Genomic DNA, 19,911 nt, shown 5'->3' with positions numbered 1-19,911 from the left:
AGAATTGTGGCATAATATTTTGGCCTTGTGCTAACCCTCAGTTTAGACTTAAGGTCGTAAGAAGTTTTTAATAACAATTGATGAAGGTTAGAAAAGAGTCTGGCTGGTAGAGTGAGGAGAAACCTTTAACATTTAGGTGCCATTTCTTAAATAGGAGAAAGAGCCAGCTTGGTCACTAGCCCCTTGACATGTGTCTCCTTAGGCCTTACCTATACCACCTTCTATAGCTTCTCCTCATGTCTTCTGGACCCTGCCCCTTGCACTTGGTGGAGCTGGCCTGCAGAGCCAGAGACCAGCTGGCCTCAGCTCTCTCATCATCAGGGCACGCTCACAGGTGAGGCCATTGGCTGCTCTCCTGGGTGGTGGAGCTAAGGCCACACAGCTCGTTAGAGCTGGCAGAGCACACTGCCCCCAACTCCCCATTGTGCCTCCGGGTTGAATGTGTGGCTGCCAGGAGTGATTAGAGAATCATATTTTTCAAGTCTTGGGCCAAAAAAGAGCATTTTAATGAACGGTTTAATTTTTGCCTGAGGGAAAAAGACCTACTTTTCTCCAAGAATATAGAATTCTCCCAAAGTTATAAATGAAATGAAATTCAAAAAGTAGCGGGATGCTCTGTTAAAATCTGAGGTTTCTTTTCTCTTTTTCCCGTTTTCTAACATAAGGGCCTTTATGATTTATATGGTCTAAACTGTGACTCTTTTCTGTTCCCTTAGCTTTAAACTACTTATACATATTTTTTTTTACTTTTGTCTTAACTGTTGAGTTGGGGTCAGAACCTTCTTTCTGCCATCTTATGTGCTGGTATTAAGAAGAAATAGCTAAAATTCGACTTTGCAGAAAATTAAAGGGTGTAAGTTTAAATAACTGCTACTGTGTTGTAAAAGTTGTATAAAACATTCTGGTGCACATTTAAATATTTATAATAAAATACTGGAGGAAAAAGAATGCTGATCTTGGGAGATATTTAATGTGCACTCCTGGGAGGCAGCTATTACACATTCTAGTATATAGCATTTTTAGTTCATTTTTAGCTTTTGTTGACTAACACTTTGCTACGTATGTCCTGCCTTTTTTGTGTGTGTTTGTGTTCTAGTGTTTTGTAAATAGAAATTGAAGAGCTTGTTTTCAGCAACCCCAAAATGTTTACATTTTTGTTTGACATTTTAACATCTCTCTCTAACAATGACGGTACTTATGTGGAAATGCCATTTAGTTCTAGTTATGAAGAGAGAAGTTTGTAGGTATTTGCACAAAATGGAAAGCAGTTTTTCCCCCCCAGTCCAAAGCAAATCTTGCACACATATATATATCCTGTATATACATGTATGTACATGTATGTGTATGTATATATATATATATATTTTTTTTTTGGTATGAGGGAAATTTCCTTTTTCTCTCACAAGTAAATCACAGCTCTGTGGTCAGCATCAGCCAGCTTAGGTGGGAGAAAGCGCTTTGCTCCCTAGAGCTTGGATTTTTACCTTTTAAGCGTTAGAAACCACTTACCATTTCCCTTCATATTGGCAGTGTGGGTCAGTCTCTGGAACACAGCAGGGGCCTGCTTAGCCCTGTCTTATGTTGGCAGATAGTGAAGACATCTGAAAACTGTCACTTACTCATGGGTTTTTTTTGTTTTTTTTTTTGTGTGTGTGTGTGTGTGTCTGGTGGCTTTGTATCTTCTTGTCTCCAGGGGACATGATGACCCTGTTGATGAAAAAAGACACTCTGACAGAAGAGGAGACTCAATTTTATATAGCAGAAACAGTATTAGCCATAGACTCCATTCATCAGCTTGGATTCATCCACAGAGACATCAAACCAGACAATCTTCTCCTGGACAGCAAGGTATCCACGGGAAGGCCGGGGTAGCAGCAGGAACATTTTGTATTTACTGATCAGAGCAGCCTCTGCTTTAACACCTGCACCCCTTTGGTAATCACAGGAGGGGAGCTGTGAGCTGCCTTATGTATTTTTTACTTTCTCTGCAGGTAAGCTTGCTGTCATTTGTTTTCTTTGAAAGGCTTGAATGATAGACTGTGATTTTATGATTTGATTGAACATTGCTCCTAAAAATAAACTTAGAAGGTTATTTTGTAATAAAGCCAAAGATAGTCCTCTTCTCTTAGCATATAATTAACTATACTAATGCATCACCTATTGAGAACCCCTCTGTTGGACAACCTCCTCAGTGAATGGGGAACCCAACCAAGAACCAGGAAGTAAGGCTAAAAAAAAAGCTCCTAAATATTTCAATAGGAAAAAAAAAAAAGTTCAGGTTCCAAATCATATGTTGTCTGCTTAAAGAAGAGTCTGCTCCACCTCTGTAATGGCCTGTTTATATTTATCTTCAGACATGTAAATAAGCTTAGTTGCTTGGTTCCTAAGCTCATAGCAAATTAGTAGAGAATTCATGTGCTGGAAACTAAATTGCTGGATAATCCTTGATAAATCTCTTCACCCAATATTCACCCAATAAAATGAATATATTGATCTAGAGAAGTTCTGAAGTCCCTTCCAGCACCAAAATTCTAGAATGTTATGTTCTGTTATGCACAATTTTGTCTTGACTAAATTTTTTTTTTAAATAGAAAAGTAAATTTAATTTGTAGGGTGTTTTTGTTCCTCGCTGTCTTTTTGATAACTGTTACAAACTACCTGAATTCTTCTGCCTGTTTTCTTTGAAAATCTTTATCTTTCTGTTTCAAGAGGGCAGGAGACTTGTCAGACAATTTCTTCTGTTTAATAGCTTTTTCCTTTATTATAAGAGTAATGCACATACATAGAGAATTTGAAAAATATAAACAATTGTAAAGAAGAAAAATCGCCTATAATCTTCTCTCTCAAAGATAACCACTACTTTGTTGTAATAGCATCAGTACTTTTTCTGTTTGTGTCAGTAATTTATATAAAATTAGCATCCTAAAAGTAAATAGCTTTAAAAGCAACTCTGCTTTTAAAAACTGAATACTAAATAAGAATATTTTTCTGCTCATTAAGTCCCAATATATTCTTTTGTTTTTTATATATTCTTAGTAAAGCACTAGCTCTACTTTATGTGGTCTTGAGTTTAGATGCCTTAGGTGCTGTAATGCTATTCCCTTGTAGCCTATGTTCTGGTCCAATAAACATATTGAAGGCCAAGAATTTGGGGACTGAATATGGCTGAGGAGGAGTGGGGGACCCTGTTGAGATTTGCTTTTCACAATATGCTAACTCGGACTTGTAGTGAAATTCTTCTCATAAGCAACCTCATTTATGTGTTCAGTCACACAGATTGTAGAAGTGAAAATGAAGAAGTGTTGAGTTTCTGCTGATTACTCAGAATAACTACAGAATTCCCTGAATGTCTAGATGTAAATAGCATTTGCTCCAGGGGCTGCTTTTTAAGACATACTGCTTTCTTAGAGGTATCCAGGTAGAATATATAATCATGAGAACTGTACATTAAACTCTGTTCTTTGCTTGTAGAACAAGTTATTTGCAAATCTGAAAAAAATGATACCAAGTTAGTAAGCTCAAAACTGTCCTTGTGTGGCAGTTTACCTTGCTGCACAGACGCGTATGTGTGGCAGTTTACCTTGCTGCACAGACGCGTATGCACACACATGCACACATACAGCCAAACCTAATGGGATTTCTTTCAAAACAAAACAACACTTGACCCATCTGAGCAGGGCTCCTGTACCCTGCTCAGTTAAAGCCTGAGGATTCCTGAAAGAGGCCGTGTGTCTGGTCTCATAGAAAGACCCTAGATGGTGAAGTCATTGGGGCTCAAACCTTGGCCCCACCACTTGTAACTGTGTAACCTTGAGCAGTGTAGATCTGTGAGTGTCAGGATTCCTCCTGCTTGTTTTTGTTTCACCACCTCATCTACTTCAAATGTCACCACCCCAAGGACACCTCCCTCTTACTTAGGGCTAGTTGTGTGCCAGGCACTATGTTAGGAGCCTCACATGCCTTAATTCTCATCATTCCTGCTAGGAAGATGTTATTATCCCCATTTTCCAGATAAGATAAGGGAAGTTTGGAGAGATGAAGTGATCTGGCCTGTGAGGAAAGAGCATGCTGGCTTTGGTTCTACCATTTCACCAGCAAGCCATTTAACTTGTCTGAGTCTGCTATGTGTGGCTTAAGGGTTACAAACGAGACAACACATTTGAAGCGCTGACCATGGTGCCTGGCTCCTAGGAGGTGTGAGTTTTCTGTGAAGAGAATGAATAAAGTCAAAGGCTTATAATTGGAGTACTGTATGGCAACGTTTATCAAAAGCCATGAAATAATGCTTATTCCCTTTGTCTTTGGAATAGTCTACTCCTTGGAATTTATCCTAATGAAATAATTCAAAAGAAGAGAACACTTTATGAACAAAGATTTGTTCAGTGACTCATCATTTAATAGCTATTTATGAAGACTTTCCTCTGTGCCAGGTATGGTTAGAGAGGCCCACTCTGTCACAGGGGTGATCATGATCCACATTGTTGTTGTTGTGTGCCATCAAGTTGATTCCGACTTATAGTGACCCTATATGACAGAATAGAACTGCCCCATGGGTTCCCTAGGCTGTTATCCATTACATGAGAGCAAAGAATTGAAAATAGAGTAAACATCCAGGAGTAGGGGTATGGTTAGGTAAACAGTAATGTATTAAGTCAATTGACTATTGTGTAGACATTAAAAATTGTAATTTTGAAGAGCATCTAGAAACACAGAGGACGATTTGAATGAGTTTAAGAGGTAGTAAACTTATATTCAGCTATGTTTAACAGTGTGTATTTGGACAGAGACAAAGATCATGCAAAAATGAAAATAGTTTTATTAGTATGGTAGGATTTGGGGTGATCTTTTAAAAATCTATTTTTCTATTTTATGTTTTTCCCTGTAATAAAAGAAAAAAGGGAGTATACTTTGGCTATGGAGATACAGTGGATACTAGGAGGAGCCTGGAAAAGTTAATGTTCTGTTCCACATCCGTGAATGTTCATCCACCCGTCACCTTGTTTATTTTTTCCTGTAGGGCCATGTGAAACTTTCTGACTTTGGCCTTTGCACAGGACTGAAAAAAGCACATAGGACAGAATTTTATAGGAATCTGAACCACAGCCTCCCAAGTGATTTCAGTAAGTGTTAACAATGATGTTGGCCTTTTTGTCCCTTAAGTGGGCCTAGAAGAGCCATTCCCCTGGTAACTAAACTAAGCAGGACAGATTAGAGTCACAGCATGAGTCTTCAGAGAATAAAAATAACCTTCCCAGGTTTGACTGACTTGTGATGTCTAGTGAGGCAAGATGAGTGCTACTGAGTGTGTTTAAGGCAGATGTCAGAATAAGCTTTATTTGGAGCTCTGCTGGGAAGGTTACTGGGGATGAATATGGGGTGAGCAGAAGTAGAAGTCCTGGAAACAGCTCCAGACTAGATTTTTTCCTAGGTGTTTCTATCACGGCAGAAAGAACCTTACCTTTCTTTATGAGAGTTACTTTCACTTATGCACTGTCAAACTATAGAAACTATGTAGTAACATTTCAGGTCATCCTAGAGAAGCCTGTGTCAAATAACGTATCATAAATTCAGCAGTCCTGGAAATACAACAATTACTGCTCTTTGAAATTTGACTGTGATTTTGAGGAAATGTGAATGTTTTAGGTCAACTTTGGGACCTTTATTTCTGATATAGACTGAATTCCGTGTAATTCTTATTAAGCCTGTCTGTGTCCTACCTTGCTATATGACCCACTAGGAAGTGCTATTTGATTAGAACTCTCCTGTATGATTCTTTAAATTAATACTTAAGGGTCTCTGATTTGGGCTTATTAACTTGCTGGGAAATGAATGTGTCATGATAAGTTACTGTTGTATGGACAGAAAAGCAAGACTTCATGTAGCTTGAACCAGAGCCTGGACAAACAGTCCAACCATTTCTGTTTGAACTTCGATTAGAACTTGTTTTCTCTACTTTTAGCTTTCCAGAATATGAATTCCAAAAGAAAAGCAGAAACCTGGAAGAGAAATAGACGTCAGCTGGTAAGTAATAGCTGTGGTTTCTGAACTGCTATAAACCAAGTATGAATAAGTTAAAAAAATATGTATATAAATTTGCATTTGATAAATGTTTGCAGCATATCCCTTCTTTTGAGATTACCCTAATAGAACACTCTCATTATGTTGTTAGCACTAAAAGGGATCTTTCGAAGGAGAGAATATAATAAGTTGCCTTGGTCGTGACATTTTCAATGTATGACTTCATTCTGATCTTTTACATTGGTGACAACCCATTTCTTCCCTGTTCTACTTTTTCTCTATTTTATTCATCGTAAAGAGTTATATAGTTAAGCTGGAGGACTCTCAAAATGAAACTAAGTACGACTTAGAGCTTTACATCAGTGGTTCTCAAACTTTTACAGTTTTGAGCCACTTAGGCAAGTCAAGACTCCTCAATTCTCCTGCCCCATACTTTCCTACTTTGCAGTGGAAAAAAGAAATTGGTGATAAAAATCGGAGGGAAATATAGGGGAAATCCTTATTATTTATGAGTGTTTGAGTATATACAGATATTAAATTATGCCCCACAAGCTTAAAAATAAGTACTTTTATTGCACTTACCTTGATAGTATGTTGGAAGTTATTTAAACAGTACCAATTCACCAGTGAAATATCACCATCTAGGCAAACTTTTATTCTTAACCATAGCTGATTAGTTGGTTCATATTTGAAGTACAGTATACATTTCCTAATGTCTAGTGGTTGGCAAATTATTGGCCAGAGATAATAAAAATATGCGTCACTACATACTTATACTTTGCCAGAAATCCAGAGCAAATGAAATTGATTACACTAAAGCTAAACTAACAGATAGCAATGAGAAAGCAAGAATGATGATCATACATAGATAAAACGTATTGTGTAGAATTGTGGCACTTCTTATCTGCATATGCATTAGTACCTTGGCAGCCAAATACTGTGTTTCAGTCAGACTTCTTAGTAAAATACTGAATTAGAGTTCTCTATAAACTCAAGTAACATGTTAATTTTAATTTATAGTATCAAAAATCAGTACCTTTAATAACTCACGTAGTAGGTTGCTACTAAGTAACTGTCATTCATATGTGAAATGGAAGCCTTTGGGATTGTTTAGGAAAGAATCAAAGGAAGGGCTTATATTTTTTTTTAATTTAATTGAGGGCCATCAGTGGGCCTCAGACCATGCTTTGAGTATTAACGATTTTTATGTTAGACCTGGGCCCTGGGAGAGGCATTAAGTTAAACCGAACACGTTCGGTGGTGCAGTAACTGAAATGAATCTTTGATGTCTTTTTCCAAAATTAACTTGGGGATACTTAAGTTTAGTATAATTAGTGACAACACGGTCTCCTTTACTTAGGTCCTCTGATACCCTTTAAACATCTAAATTCTGTATATGATTGAAAAACTGTTTACACAGCTTATTGAGGGTTAGAGAGTCAGAAGCAAGTTTGGTCACATGCTTCTAGTATGTCTCTCCATAGAGCAATAGTTCTTAACCTTGGTTGCATGTCATCATCACTTGGGGAACTTAAAAACTAATATCTGGGTCCCACCTCCAGAGATTCTGAATTAGTTGGACTCGGGTATAATCTGGGCATCTTGCTTTAAAAGGATTCTGGGTGATTCTCCTGTGTAGTCAAGATTGAGACCCTTCACTGGGGAGACTGTTCCTTAAACAATAGCTCCTCCGTTGTTGGGAGACTGATATTTGTCTATATTTATTTTGAAAGGTAACAAAAAGTAAAAGAATCTTTCATGAATTTTTTTTTTTTTTTTTTTTAAAGCAGACCAGGATTTAACCTTTGGTTAGTGTACTGACATTTATTTTGGGGGTAATTAAGCTTAACCTTAAATTATCCTTATAATCTGGGACAAGCATTGTGCTTTTTGACATGCACCAAATGGTCATATCAGACTTAACTAGGAACTACTTATAAGTCTACAAGGAAGGATATTTCACCATTTCTAGGTTTGACATTAGATGTGCTTTCATAATTAAAAAGATTTTTAAAAAAAATCTGAATAAGCTAAGGCCATCAGGCTGTGATTAAGGCCCTTGCTTTTGTATTCTGTCTAGTAGAAATGGAAATATATTTATTAACGTCATCCTTGTATTACCTCTTTTGATAAAACTTGAAGAAAATAATGCCACCTGTCAATCTTCAAAGGAGCCCTGGTGGCACAGTGGTTAAGTGCTTGGCTGCTAACCAAAAGGTTGATGGCTCGAATCCACCAGCTGGTTTGCGGGAGAAGGATGTGACCGTCTGCTCCCATAAAGATTTACAGCCTTGGAAGCCTATGGGCACTTCTGCTCTGTCCTATAGTGTCACTATGAGTCAGAATCGACCTGATAGCGATAGGTTTGGTATCAGTCTTCAAAAAGTCAGTTAGCTGTGTTCCTTTGGCCTTTTGTAAGTGATCTCATTCAGCTGGTACCAGGACGAAGGTTGATATTAGTTAATGCTTAATAGATATTCACTGCTTTAGGTTAAACCTAACATATGTAGTTGTTCACCCAGCATATTACTTTTCAGTCTGTTGCGAATCATTGGAAAAAGTAGAGACTTTAGCTTTATTCCTTGGCTGCTTAAATCATATTGTAATGTTTTAAATAGCTGTGTGGTCCTGAGTAACCTTAGGCCCCAGTAATTGATTAGGAAATGGGTATGAGTCTGCTTTAAGTTATTACACCACAGAGATGAGGGATGAAGTACACATGGGCATCTGACCGTTGTCAGATTTTTTTTGTTTTTAAAATGTAGAATTACAGAAGTGATTAAGTAGGAATTAAAATGCTTTGTTTCCCCTAAATCTCTGAAATGAAGTGATAAGACTAGAGCACATCATGTGGTTGAAATGACTATTAACAAACCAGAAAGCTGTTTTAGAGTGCAGCTCTAGTAGACACTATAAATATCCAGAGAACAAAGGAGAAAGAAGGGTACAGGATTTGAGGCATTAAGAGCTTGGAGTTAGAGGAAACCGTGGTATGGAAAACAGACAGAGGTTTGGGGAGGGGCAGTCCCTAGATTAGAAAAGACAACCCGGTACTGAAAGTGAAATGAAAAGAAAGTGCACCCCTATGGAGGGACTCCAGTTCCCAGAGTGAGAGCATCACCTACTCTTACATCACAGTTTTGACCATGTTGTTGGCTTACTTTATGTATGTACAAGAGTTTTTTAATATCTTAGTATCTTGAAGGAATTATTTTCCTGTGGCGATAGATCTCTGGTTTTATAACAGAAGTCTTTGAACAAATAGGATTTACTTAACATTCAGTTTTGCTGGAATAAGCCTAGTCTCTAAATTGAAGAATGTCTGTAGTTCCTAACATTTATGATTAGGATGAAAATACTTCTTTGTCTCGGGGAGGGCCCAATCCATGTGTCAGACTTTAAAGCTCTAAGAAAAACAGTATATTTATGTTAATATTTGTATCTAAAAGAAAACAATGTACGGTTACCTCTATGGAAAAAAATGGATTCCTGCCTTATAGTGTTCACAAAAAGTAAATTCTAGATGGAAAATAAAACTTAAAAAGTTTTGGAAGAAAATATAAGGCAATATCTTTATGACCTCACCTTAGCATAAGGAAGGATTTCTTAAATAAGATACAAAAAGTACAAACAGTAAAATAAAAACTTGATTTATCCTACTACGTTAAAGGAAGACAAACTTCTGTATATCAAAAGACATAAATAAAATGAAAAGACAACTACATGGTGCAACTACTTTGGCATTGCCTTCCAGAGTTCAGGTGCATGCTACAACTCAGCAATTCTATTCCTGGTCATGGGCCCTGGAGAAACTTGCACGTATGTACCAGGAGACATGTATGAGAATGTTCATTGCATTTTTTAAATAATAGCAAAAAACTGGAAATAACCCAGTATCTGTCAACAGGAAAATGGTTATATTGTGGAATAGAATATTTTACAGCAGTGAAAATAATTGAACTACAGGTATGCATGACATCATGGATCAAATTTAGAAACAATGTTGAAGGGAAAAATCAAATAGCAGAAGACTTTATATAGAATGATACCATTTTTATAAAGTTCCTAAACAAGCAAAATTAAAATATCGTTTAGAGAGACACAGGTGGCAAAATTAAGTTTTTCTCAAAGCAGAAGATGATAAACATGAAATTCAGCACAGTGGCTAGAAAGAGCGGCCAGGGGAATGGCACGGGGGAGGAATACACGTTAGCTTCAGTGGTATTGGTAATATTTTGGTTCTTCATTTGAACTCATGGGTATTCATTTTCATTTTTCTACTTCATAATTTCATAAATTACACATTTTTTGGTATATGACAAATATTATGTCATTTAAAGAATCATAATAAAAATGATAAGCCTCAGACTGGAAGAAGATATTTGCAGTATATAAAACTACAAAGGATTAGTGTTCTTAATTTACAGTAAAATCTCATGAATCAAAAAGAAGAAGGTAGTACAACTGAAAAAATTGATAGGCAAAGGATTTGAACAGGAATTCACAAAAAAGAAACCTGAATGGCTAATTAACATATGAAAATGTGTTCAACCTAGAAATAAGAGAATACACATTCAAACGACAAGGAGATTCCATTTCATATTCATCAGATTGGTAAAAATTTTAAAATCTGACAAAACCAAGTGTTGGCAAGATTTGGAGTATTAGGAGCTCACCCCCACTAGGGTAGTTTGAATAGGTATAACCACTTTGGAGGACAACTGGAAGATATATCTAATTAAGTTGAAGATCCAGCAGTACTACTTCCAAGGAGATGTTACAGGACTGTTTTTTCAGGTTTGTCATAGTGAAACATTGGAGCAACATAAGTGTCTATTTACAGGAAAATGGATAAAGAAATTGTGATTTACTCATTTAACAGAATAGCGTAGTACAGAAGAGCGATGAGTGAACTAGAGCTACATGAATAAATCCCAAAATCATATTGTAGCATTATAGAATGGTGCATTACAGTATGAAACCCTTCATTAAAAGTTTAAATATATGAAAAAGTAACATGTTATTTATGAGCCTGTTCATACAAGACCAGCACAGCAACTTCAGGGGAGTGTGTGTACCTCTGTGGGGAAGGAAGAGGGGACATATGACGTATGGGGCAGAACTTTGTTTCTGTCGTTTTTTGTTTTTTTTCTTTTAAAAGATGAATGATCAGGAACAAATATGGTAGATTGTTAACCTCTCTTTGATACAGGTAGTGGTACATATATGTTTATTGTCTGTGCTTTTTTTCTGTATGTTTGTAATATTTTGTAATAAATATTTTTAAAAAGACAACACAGCCCTAGTTTTTAATTTTAAAATATGTGTAACATATAAAGCACCTAGATTAGAGCCTTACACATGGTAAAACTTCATATGTTTAACACATTAGAAGGCTTTAATTATATGTCCTCCTAATGTTTTGTAGCCCTGGTCTATGAGAGTAAATTCCTGGAGTTTAGAAAATATGCCTCTCAGAGCGATTTATATAAGTGATAAGTTTGGTAGATAAGACATTTATAAACCTTTAACTTCTAGGATGTAACTTTAGCTTTTAATAAGAAAGCTTCCCTTTATGATTTCCTCAAATCAAAGAGTATATATGGTAGAAAGAGGGATGATTTGGAGCAAAATTTTAATTTCCAAACTGGCTCTGATCACTAGTTCTGAGGCCTTGGGCAAATCCTTCAGCCATTTTGGGCATCAGATTTTTTTATCTGCAAAATTAGCCTGATAAGGTCTTCCTTGCAGAAGTTTTGTCAGGATTAAATAGGCTTATATGCACATTTCCAAGTATAGAGCCCGGCTCAATGAGTGCTCAGTAAATTATGGTACTAGTTGTTATGATAGAGATTTGACCTAGTAAGTTATGGTCTTTGGCTGTGCTTAGGTAGAACTTCAGTAACAAACCTTCATTGTTGCGATTGGAAAAAGAAAGTGCCCTGGCAAAACAGCTTGGCATTAGCTACTGGGCAGTCGTGCTTATTTAGGTTGTGGGTATCCCCAGGTGGTCTTGGCAAAATGGAACTCTGAACACCCTCTGCCTGACTGGGTGTCTCTAACGTGTGGTACGTGTTTCAGGCTTTCTCCACAGTAGGCACTCCTGACTACATTGCTCCTGAGGTGTTCATGCAGACCGGGTACAACAAGCTCTGTGATTGGTGGTCGCTTGGGGTGATCATGTATGAGATGCTGATCGGTGAGTTGCATGCTTTAAGAGGACTTTTCTGTGCGGCCAGGGAAGACCCCTAAATTGATAATTAGAGTCCATTTCAGTTGGGGGTAGACCAAGCACTTTTTCCTCTCTTGCCTTTAAAAGCGAAGTTTCTTAGGTAGACAACTCTGGCAGTCAAATGTATCCCACTGTATTCTCAGGCTTACTGGCATCCTGTGGTTGCTTTGCCGATCATTCATCATGTTTTTCTTTCATCTGCTCTTTCTTCCTCTCCATCTAGCACCTTTTTTATTCACTGGCATTTATTAGGCATCCATTGTATGCCAAACACTTTAACTGGGCATTGCCTTCCTCAGTTTTCATTTCTAATTTGCTGTCCCCTTCCTCTCTGAAAGCCTTCAAAGCATGGAACCCTCTAACCTCTCTCCTTGTTTGACTGGTGTGTCTTTGTATTTAGGGGACGTATCTGTGGGGGTGGCCATTTGCCAGTGAGTACTAGAATGAGTATATCCGTGGTAGTACCGAGTGAACCTGTGTGGATGACTGAGTGTGGTATCTGGCTGTATTGTCTTAGGAACATTGGATGGATGCCTGTGGAGTTGGGCATACCCTGAGTGCAGGGCAGATGGGGTAATACTGTATGTAAGTGCTTATCCTCTTGCCTAGAGCTCTCAAAAAGAGGCATGGTGGTCTCTTTTAAAACCTGTACTTTTCTTCTGACTCAGCTTGTTCAGCACTTTACCCGTATAAGGATATCCTTAGGATGGAGTCTTTTCTTAATAATGATGTTTTTTCATCCTTTCATTTCTAATCTTTGGGCACAGTTATTCCTACATCTGCAGCTCTACTTCTGCCCTTCTTTCTCTCCCCAGCTCCAGCTGTTAGCTGACTTTGTAGTAGTACCAGAGACTCGCTTTGGGTTTAGGAGTTTGGGGGAAAATAAAAGGTTGGTTTAGATTTTTCTGGGATGATGGAAATCCTGTCCATGTCATGGAGGGAAGGCCATATAGAGGTATCCAGTAGCCATTAAAAAGATATATAAATTTGTATTAAGGAGAATAATCTCAGTCACATTCAAAGGTCTAGGGTATAAAACCTCCAAAATTCCTTTTTTATTACAGGCTACCCACCTTTCTGTTCTGAGACCCCTCAAGAGACATATAAGAAGGTGATGAACTGGAAAGAAACTTTGACTTTTCCTCCAGAAGTTCCCATCTCTGAGAAAGCCAAGGATCTAATTTTGAGGTATCGGTCAGAGAATACCCCCGACCCAGGCTTTCTGACTTGAATGAATCTTTTTTTTTTTTTAACGTTCAGTATCTCTTGAGTTTGTCCACTCCTTCCTCCTACTCCTGCCCCTCCCCCTGCTTTAAAAAAGAAAAAAAGAAACAACACCCCGTTGCCATAGAGTCAATTCCAATTCATAGTGACACTGTTGGACAGAGTAGAGCTGCCCCATAGGATTTCCAAAGCTGTGAACTGTTACAGAAGCAGACTGCCACATCTCTCTCCTGTGGAGCGGCTGGTGGTTTCAAACCACTGACCTTTCGCTTAACCAGTGTGCCACCGGGGCTGCTTTGCTGCCTTTTAAAAGGTATTATTCCTTTTTTTTTTCCCTAAAGAGACTGCTTGAAGTTTGCTGAAAGAACTCTGTCTTTTCCAGATTCTGCTGTGAATGGGAACATAGAATTGGAGCCCCTGGAGTTGAGGAAATCAAAAGTAATTCTTTTTTTGAAGGTGTTGACTGGGAACATATCAGGTATATCCATATGAAAGCTTTCAGGATTATTTCAGAAAGTCTATAGTTTGCTTAATACTAATTTGGAAGCACTGTTATTGTCAAGCCAAGTAAGGGAAGAGAGCTTCTTAGGAATTTATGTCTTTTCCTGATTCTCATTCATTCATGGTCAGGATTGGGAGTTGGGCTTCCTGTCACCTATGTGCCGTGGGGTCTGTTGAAGCCAGCAGCTGTTTACAGAGTGAAGTGCGATGTGGGTTTCACGGTGAAGGGAGCATCTAAGAAGCCTGTTGTCCTTGCTTTTCTCTAGAATTCCACAGTTTCTCTGTCGTTGGGGATCATTAGCAAGGCTCTTCCTGCCCACAGGCTGGGGGCTATCACTGGGAGATCGAGAAGGAAGAAAGGGAGTGGAAGAAGGATTGGGGTTGGGGGTAGCATAGAGGGTAGTGGAGATAGAGACACAGAGAAGGAAAATTGTTACGGTGGTAGAGTTCTGCCAATGGCAATGAGAGCCTGGACTGCCTGCTGTGGTCCCGGACTTTCTCACTCAGCATTTGTTGGTTGCTGAACAGAAGATGAAGTTGCCATTTATTTCATAACCATGTTGATTTGCATCCTTGTGATTTTTATCTTTACATCCTTATTGCTGCTTTTTTAGCTACCCTCCTACTCATTGGCACCTCCAGTGGAAGGGCAGAGCCATAGATGAGGGAACACTTAGAGGTCCAGTTTCTCTTTTTAGCAGACAGGGCAGGCAGTTGAGGGAGTATAGTAGCTTTGGATTTTAGTTTCTCATTATTATCCCTGTCTTTCTTCCTGGGTATGCATAATTGAGTTACTTCTGTTAGTTTGTATGTAGTCAGTTGGCTCAGCTTGACAGGATCACAGGCTTTTTAAACAAAAGAAATACTACTTGCTGGTGAACAGTCTTCCCCATGTCAAACCAGAGATCCTTTTTTGGAGATAGACTTGGTTAGTATGATCCATATATTTATTAAGCATGGTAATTTTTGGCATGTCTATTCTTGGCAGAGAAAGACCTGCTGCAATATCTATTGAAATCAAAAGCATTGATGATACTTCAAACTTTGATGAGTTTCCAGAATCTGATATTCTTAAGCCAACAGGTAATCATACCACCAATACCGCCTTCTGTTGCCTTATAAGCACATTATTTCCCCCAGTTTTTGGGTGATGTTTACAAATCAGGGTAGAGAACATGGAGAGGAACTTCATTTCTTCAGATTCTTTGTAAGTATTTTTCCAGTGCTAGTGCTGGGTAGTGGTGAGGCCTTGTTGAATGGAAAATGAATAAAAATCCCATATTTAGACTGCTCAGCTGGTTGGGTAGGTCACAAAGATTAGTTTGTTATTTATTAAATTGACAGGAATGGGAAAAAATGACAGGAATGGGAAAACAAAACTTTAAAAAATATTTGTGAAGAAATATGACGTTCAAAAAATATAGTCAAGCAAATGTAAAAAAAATTCTCGGAGTGAAAAATAACTTTTCCCACATAGAAACTGCGGTATGGTCTTCAGAATGTCACGTCTTCAGTACTGAGTAGTCCGTCGGGGTAAGGCAGTAGATCAACTCTCACATCTGTTTCTTTCCCAGTGGCGACAAGTAATCACCCCGAGAGTGACTACAAGAACAAAGATTGGGTCTTCATCAATTACACGTACAAGCGCTTTGAAGGCCTAACTGCTCGGGGGGCAATACCTTCCTACATGAAAGCAGCAAAATAGTACTCTTGACATGGAATCTTAAATCGAGCAGAGTTTTTCGTACAACATCACAGTTTTCCTCTTACACACTTTTGAAAGAGCTTCCAAGAAGTTTTACGGAACTCACCAGTTGTCATGGTAAAGTGTCCCGAATTGTGATAGTAAGTGGATTCTCTTCCATGATGCATTTGAAAACTTATAGAACAAAGACAACTATTTCTACTACATCAGCTATATATAGCTGTCCTGCTTCTTTAGAAGCCTCATGAGCCAATTTGATAGGTTTTCAAAAGAAAACAAGAAACAAACTTACGATTTCCTAAGTTCATCAGAATGAAGGGGAAAAACAGCCATCATCCAACATCATTGGGATTGTAACGTATACTCATCGAATAGCAGCCAATTCCTATGATTTTGAGATGTGTTATACGCCAAGCCCACCAAGTATTTTCTTTTTTTAAACTACCTAAAGTCCCATAGTACTATGGAAATAAAGCAATAATAGTACTAAGAAAATAAAGCAGCCAGCATTCTGACTGAAGGAAATGATCCACCATCCTCTGAGGAGGTGGCAGTGGTAGCTTCTCCCCATACCTCGGCCTCTGGCGAGTGGCTCTTTTTATAGCCTCCATTCATGGTGCACTTTATTTATGGTACTAGGATAAAGACCCTCAATCCATTGATTTATTCCCTCCTCCCCATCTAAAATGCTCATGCTGCTTTTCTGAGTGTTGATGGAGGGGTACCAGCTTGGTCCACTGTTGCTCTACAAGGCTCGAAAAGCCACTGGATATTGCCAAGGAGTCCTGGATCATGTGGAAAACCCTAACTTTTTCTTCACGGCTGCATCGGAAAATCCCTAAGGCGAGTTGCCGCGGTCCAGCAGTACCCACAAGTGTTGCCAACAAGAACTCATTTTTCACACAAGGAGAGCCTAGGCAGAGGCAGGAAGCCTGGGACACTTGGCTGAGGTGCTGCTCCTGCTCCTGCAAAGTCTCCCACACCTCCTTGGAAATGGTGAAGGAGCCAGCCCAGTAGAAAGTGCAGAGCCGGCTGCCGAGCCCTCAATCCTTGGTGCAACTGTGTTTTGTCTTCTCTTGGTATTTCTCCTCCCCCAACTTTAACTAACCATTTTGCCTTGGAATCATGATTGAAATTTTTTTACTTTGCAGATGCCTTCCTGGGGGATACTCCTCCCCACTCTAAAGGGTCTCCTGCAGCTTGGGCCTCTGCTGCAGCTTTCTCTCACGAAGACCCTCTGAATTTTAGCACAAAGTGCCTTCTCTTTCACAGCTGCCACCACCTCTAGGGGAATTGTGCTGTGTCAGAAAAGTGTGGAGGCTGCATTTTAATGCATTATTACTTTTTTTAAAGTTTTGATAACTCTTAAAGCATCATTTGCACCTGCGTTGGTAACTTTGCCTGTTGCAGAGAGTCACGGCCAAGCGACAGCTGGGAGACTGCTTTCTGCCAGTCTTGAGGTTGTCAAGTCAGCTTTGAGAGGAAGGTATGTCCTAGCTTACATCTTAGAGGAAGAAAAAAGAATGGTAGGGAAGGTTAACTTTGGATGAAGGTCATGTGTTTGCCCGTTAATCTTTCATTCATAGCCTGTTAGTGAAAAGGAAGTAAATGGGATTCTTTTGTGTAACTTTGTAGTCTTTTTGTATTACCAAATAGTCAGGTTTTGACCCCTGTGTGTGTTGCAAGAGTGTGTGGTAAGCACGGGTAAGGAGAAGTACCTGGAGTGGTAGTTGAGTCTGTGTGTGTGTTGGGGAGTGGCAGGGGATGATTTGTTTTAGGGGAAAATGGCACATTTTAAGTTTTAAACTTCTGAATAAACTGTGTGAAAACAGTAGTGGAAGTGTGTTTTTAAAGCAATTTGGCTTGTAATTCAAAGAGGCAGAGTGCTGGTGCCTTTTTTTTAAACCCCATTGTCTGCACACTAGGAGAACACTGCATCACTATCTTTACGCAAGTTGCTTCTTTTCTGACTCAGGCAAGCTGGGACTGGCTTTTTTGTTCCCAGGAAGCCAGTCTTCTGGACTGCTGTCCATATAAAGAGACTGCCTAATGTTGGCCCCACACACTTGAGGTGGTGGGTCCTCCACTTGCCCTTGCAGTAAGGCCAAGAGGAGACAGCTGACCAGTGCTGTCAACTGGTGGACCCTTTGTACAGCTGTTTCCAGCCCAGCCCTCCTTTTTCTAATCCTGGGATCAAGTGGGAATCTCATGAGCTCCCAGGCTGGGACTTCTCAGCCCTCCCAGTCCACCAGAGCAGGAGTCTGCCTCTGAGGCATATGATGGAGAAGTCCTATTAGCCCCTTTTCTAGGTGGGGAAAGGAGCCTCAGAGGCAAGAAGAGGGGAGTCAAAGACCACTGATGGTAGGAGCTGCAGGCAGAGGGAAGCTGAATCCAGCCAGAGTGGGTAATGTCTTTTCAAGGCTTATGGGTCCCAAGGAACATGTTGAGAAACATGGGCTCATTGTTGATACTGTTCACATATAACTCTTTCCTCCTTCAGTTGGGGGAGTTAGAAAGATAGAACTATAACTACTACATACTAAAATGAAACACTACTGAATGTCATTCCGTCTCTTCTCGATTCAGGAGTACATTAGAATATTATTCAGGATTAATACTCAGGTTTGAAACATTGTAAATATTCAGGTTCTAATCTAACAGATTGCTAATTTCAAAACTCATCTATATGGCACAGTAGGAGTCCTCTGCCAACAGTTTCTCGTGCATTTTCTCTGAATCATTTCCTTGGAAAGTATATTTCCTGAATCACCCTGTCCTGTTTCTCTCTCCTTTGTAACCCAAATGATACTTTAAATTGAACTCAAAAGGATTCAGTGAATGATAACTTTCATTTCCTAGGTAGTATGTGTATCCCTGGATTGATCTATCAAAGCCAACTCTGACTTCAAAACAGCCTCCATGATGCTTTGTCATTTATGTTTTCAGACAAAAACATCTTGCCCAAATGACATTTGAGCACCCGTAATGTACTGAGCTCAATAATGGGCACTCTGGGATGCATTAGGGAGCCTACCATGGTTCTGAATTGCAGATTGGTTTGAGAACACCCACCCACTAAGTGGCTTAACAGTGCAGCACCAACTGTAAAGTTACTATATTAGTGTACTGACAAACCAAGGCAGAGTTGTGAGGGGTTAGGAAGCTTCCTGGATATGTTTTTATTTAAGTAGCAGTGATTTGGCAGAGGGGAAAAAAGTGAATCCAGAATTTTGGAGACTGGTCTTGTACTGTGGATAGAGGGATGGAGCTGAAAGTGTTAGTTATCTATTGCTGCTGTAACAGAAATAACCACAAGTAGATGGCTTTAACAGAGAATTTTATTCTCTCACAGTTTAGGAGGCTAGAAGTCTGAATTCAGGGCGCTAGCTCCAGGAGAGGGCTTTCTCTGTTGGCTCTGGTGGAAGGTCCTTGTCACCAATCTTCCACTTGTCTAGGAGCTTCTCTGTGCAGGGACCCCGGGTCCAAAGGACATGCTGTATTCCCAGCTCTGCTTTCTTGGCGGTAGGAGGTCCCCCTGTCCCTCTGCTTGCTTCTCTGTTTTATATCTCAAAAGCAATTGACTCAAGATACAACCTAATCTTGTAGATTGAGTCCTGCCTCATTAACATAACTGCGTCTAATCCTGCCTCATTAACATCATACAGGTGGGATTTACAGCACATAGGAGAAGCACACCAGATGACAAAATGGTGGACAATTGCACAGTACTTGGGAATCATGGCCTAGCCAAATTGACACACATTTTAGGGGGACACAATTCAATCCATAACAGTATTACTTTGTGGAGAATGGAGTAAGGAACACTCTGCAGTCACTTCTGTTACTTCCTCATTTCCCTCTCTCACTATAAGCCACTCCAGTCTGGTGTCTTTCCCATGTGCGAAACATGTTAATATTAATTATCCCATGAGTAGACTATACTAGAGTTAATTTTTATAATCATTCTTCTGGTCACCGGTGTCTTAACTGCCATATCCACTGGATTCTCTTCAGTCTTCATTTTACTTGATCAGCCTGCTATGCTCGACACTGTTGACTTTTTTTTTAATACTGTCCTCCCACCTCTCTGACTTCCTTTTTTTAAAAATCTTTTCCTATACAAAAATTTATACATACATTGTTATGTGACTCTAATTCCTCTCCCCATACTGTGACAGCACACTGCTACTTTCCACCCCTGATTCCCCATGTCCATTCAACCAGCTCCTTA

The 19,911-nt window shown here is 39.2% G+C and overlaps 1 protein-coding gene across 5 annotated transcripts in view; it reads left to right on the top strand.

The window, feature by feature from the left end:
* Positions 1–15,854, top strand: part of STK38 (serine/threonine kinase 38) — a 38,953-nt gene extending 23,099 nt beyond the window's left edge. For 4 of the 5 annotated variants that reach the window (XM_004379407.2, XM_023734136.1, XM_023734138.1 and 1 more), the window contains 8 exons: positions 1,694–1,848; positions 5,018–5,120; positions 5,960–6,021; positions 12,100–12,217; positions 13,315–13,438; positions 13,857–13,952; positions 14,964–15,058; positions 15,550–15,854. In XM_004379407.2, the coding sequence (XP_004379464.1) occupies positions 1,694–1,848; positions 5,018–5,120; positions 5,960–6,021; positions 12,100–12,217; positions 13,315–13,438; positions 13,857–13,952; positions 14,964–15,058; positions 15,550–15,680 (884 nt within the window). In that variant the 3' untranslated portion in view covers positions 15,681–15,854. The remainder of the gene's footprint in view (positions 1–1,693; positions 1,849–5,017; positions 5,121–5,959; positions 6,022–12,099; positions 12,218–13,314; positions 13,439–13,856; positions 13,953–14,963; positions 15,059–15,549) is intronic. The other variant, XM_023734137.1, reaches the window with a different exon arrangement.
* Positions 15,855–19,911: the final 4,057 nt, after the last annotated feature.

The sequence above is a fragment of the Trichechus manatus genome, unplaced genomic scaffold (genome assembly GCF_000243295.1).
Source record: "Trichechus manatus latirostris isolate Lorelei unplaced genomic scaffold, TriManLat1.0 scaffold00065, whole genome shotgun sequence".
Classification (NCBI taxonomy): Eukaryota; Metazoa; Chordata; class Mammalia; order Sirenia; family Trichechidae; genus Trichechus; species Trichechus manatus.
Note: the sequence above shows the minus strand (reverse complement) of the source record. Positions and strands in the feature narration are given on the sequence as shown.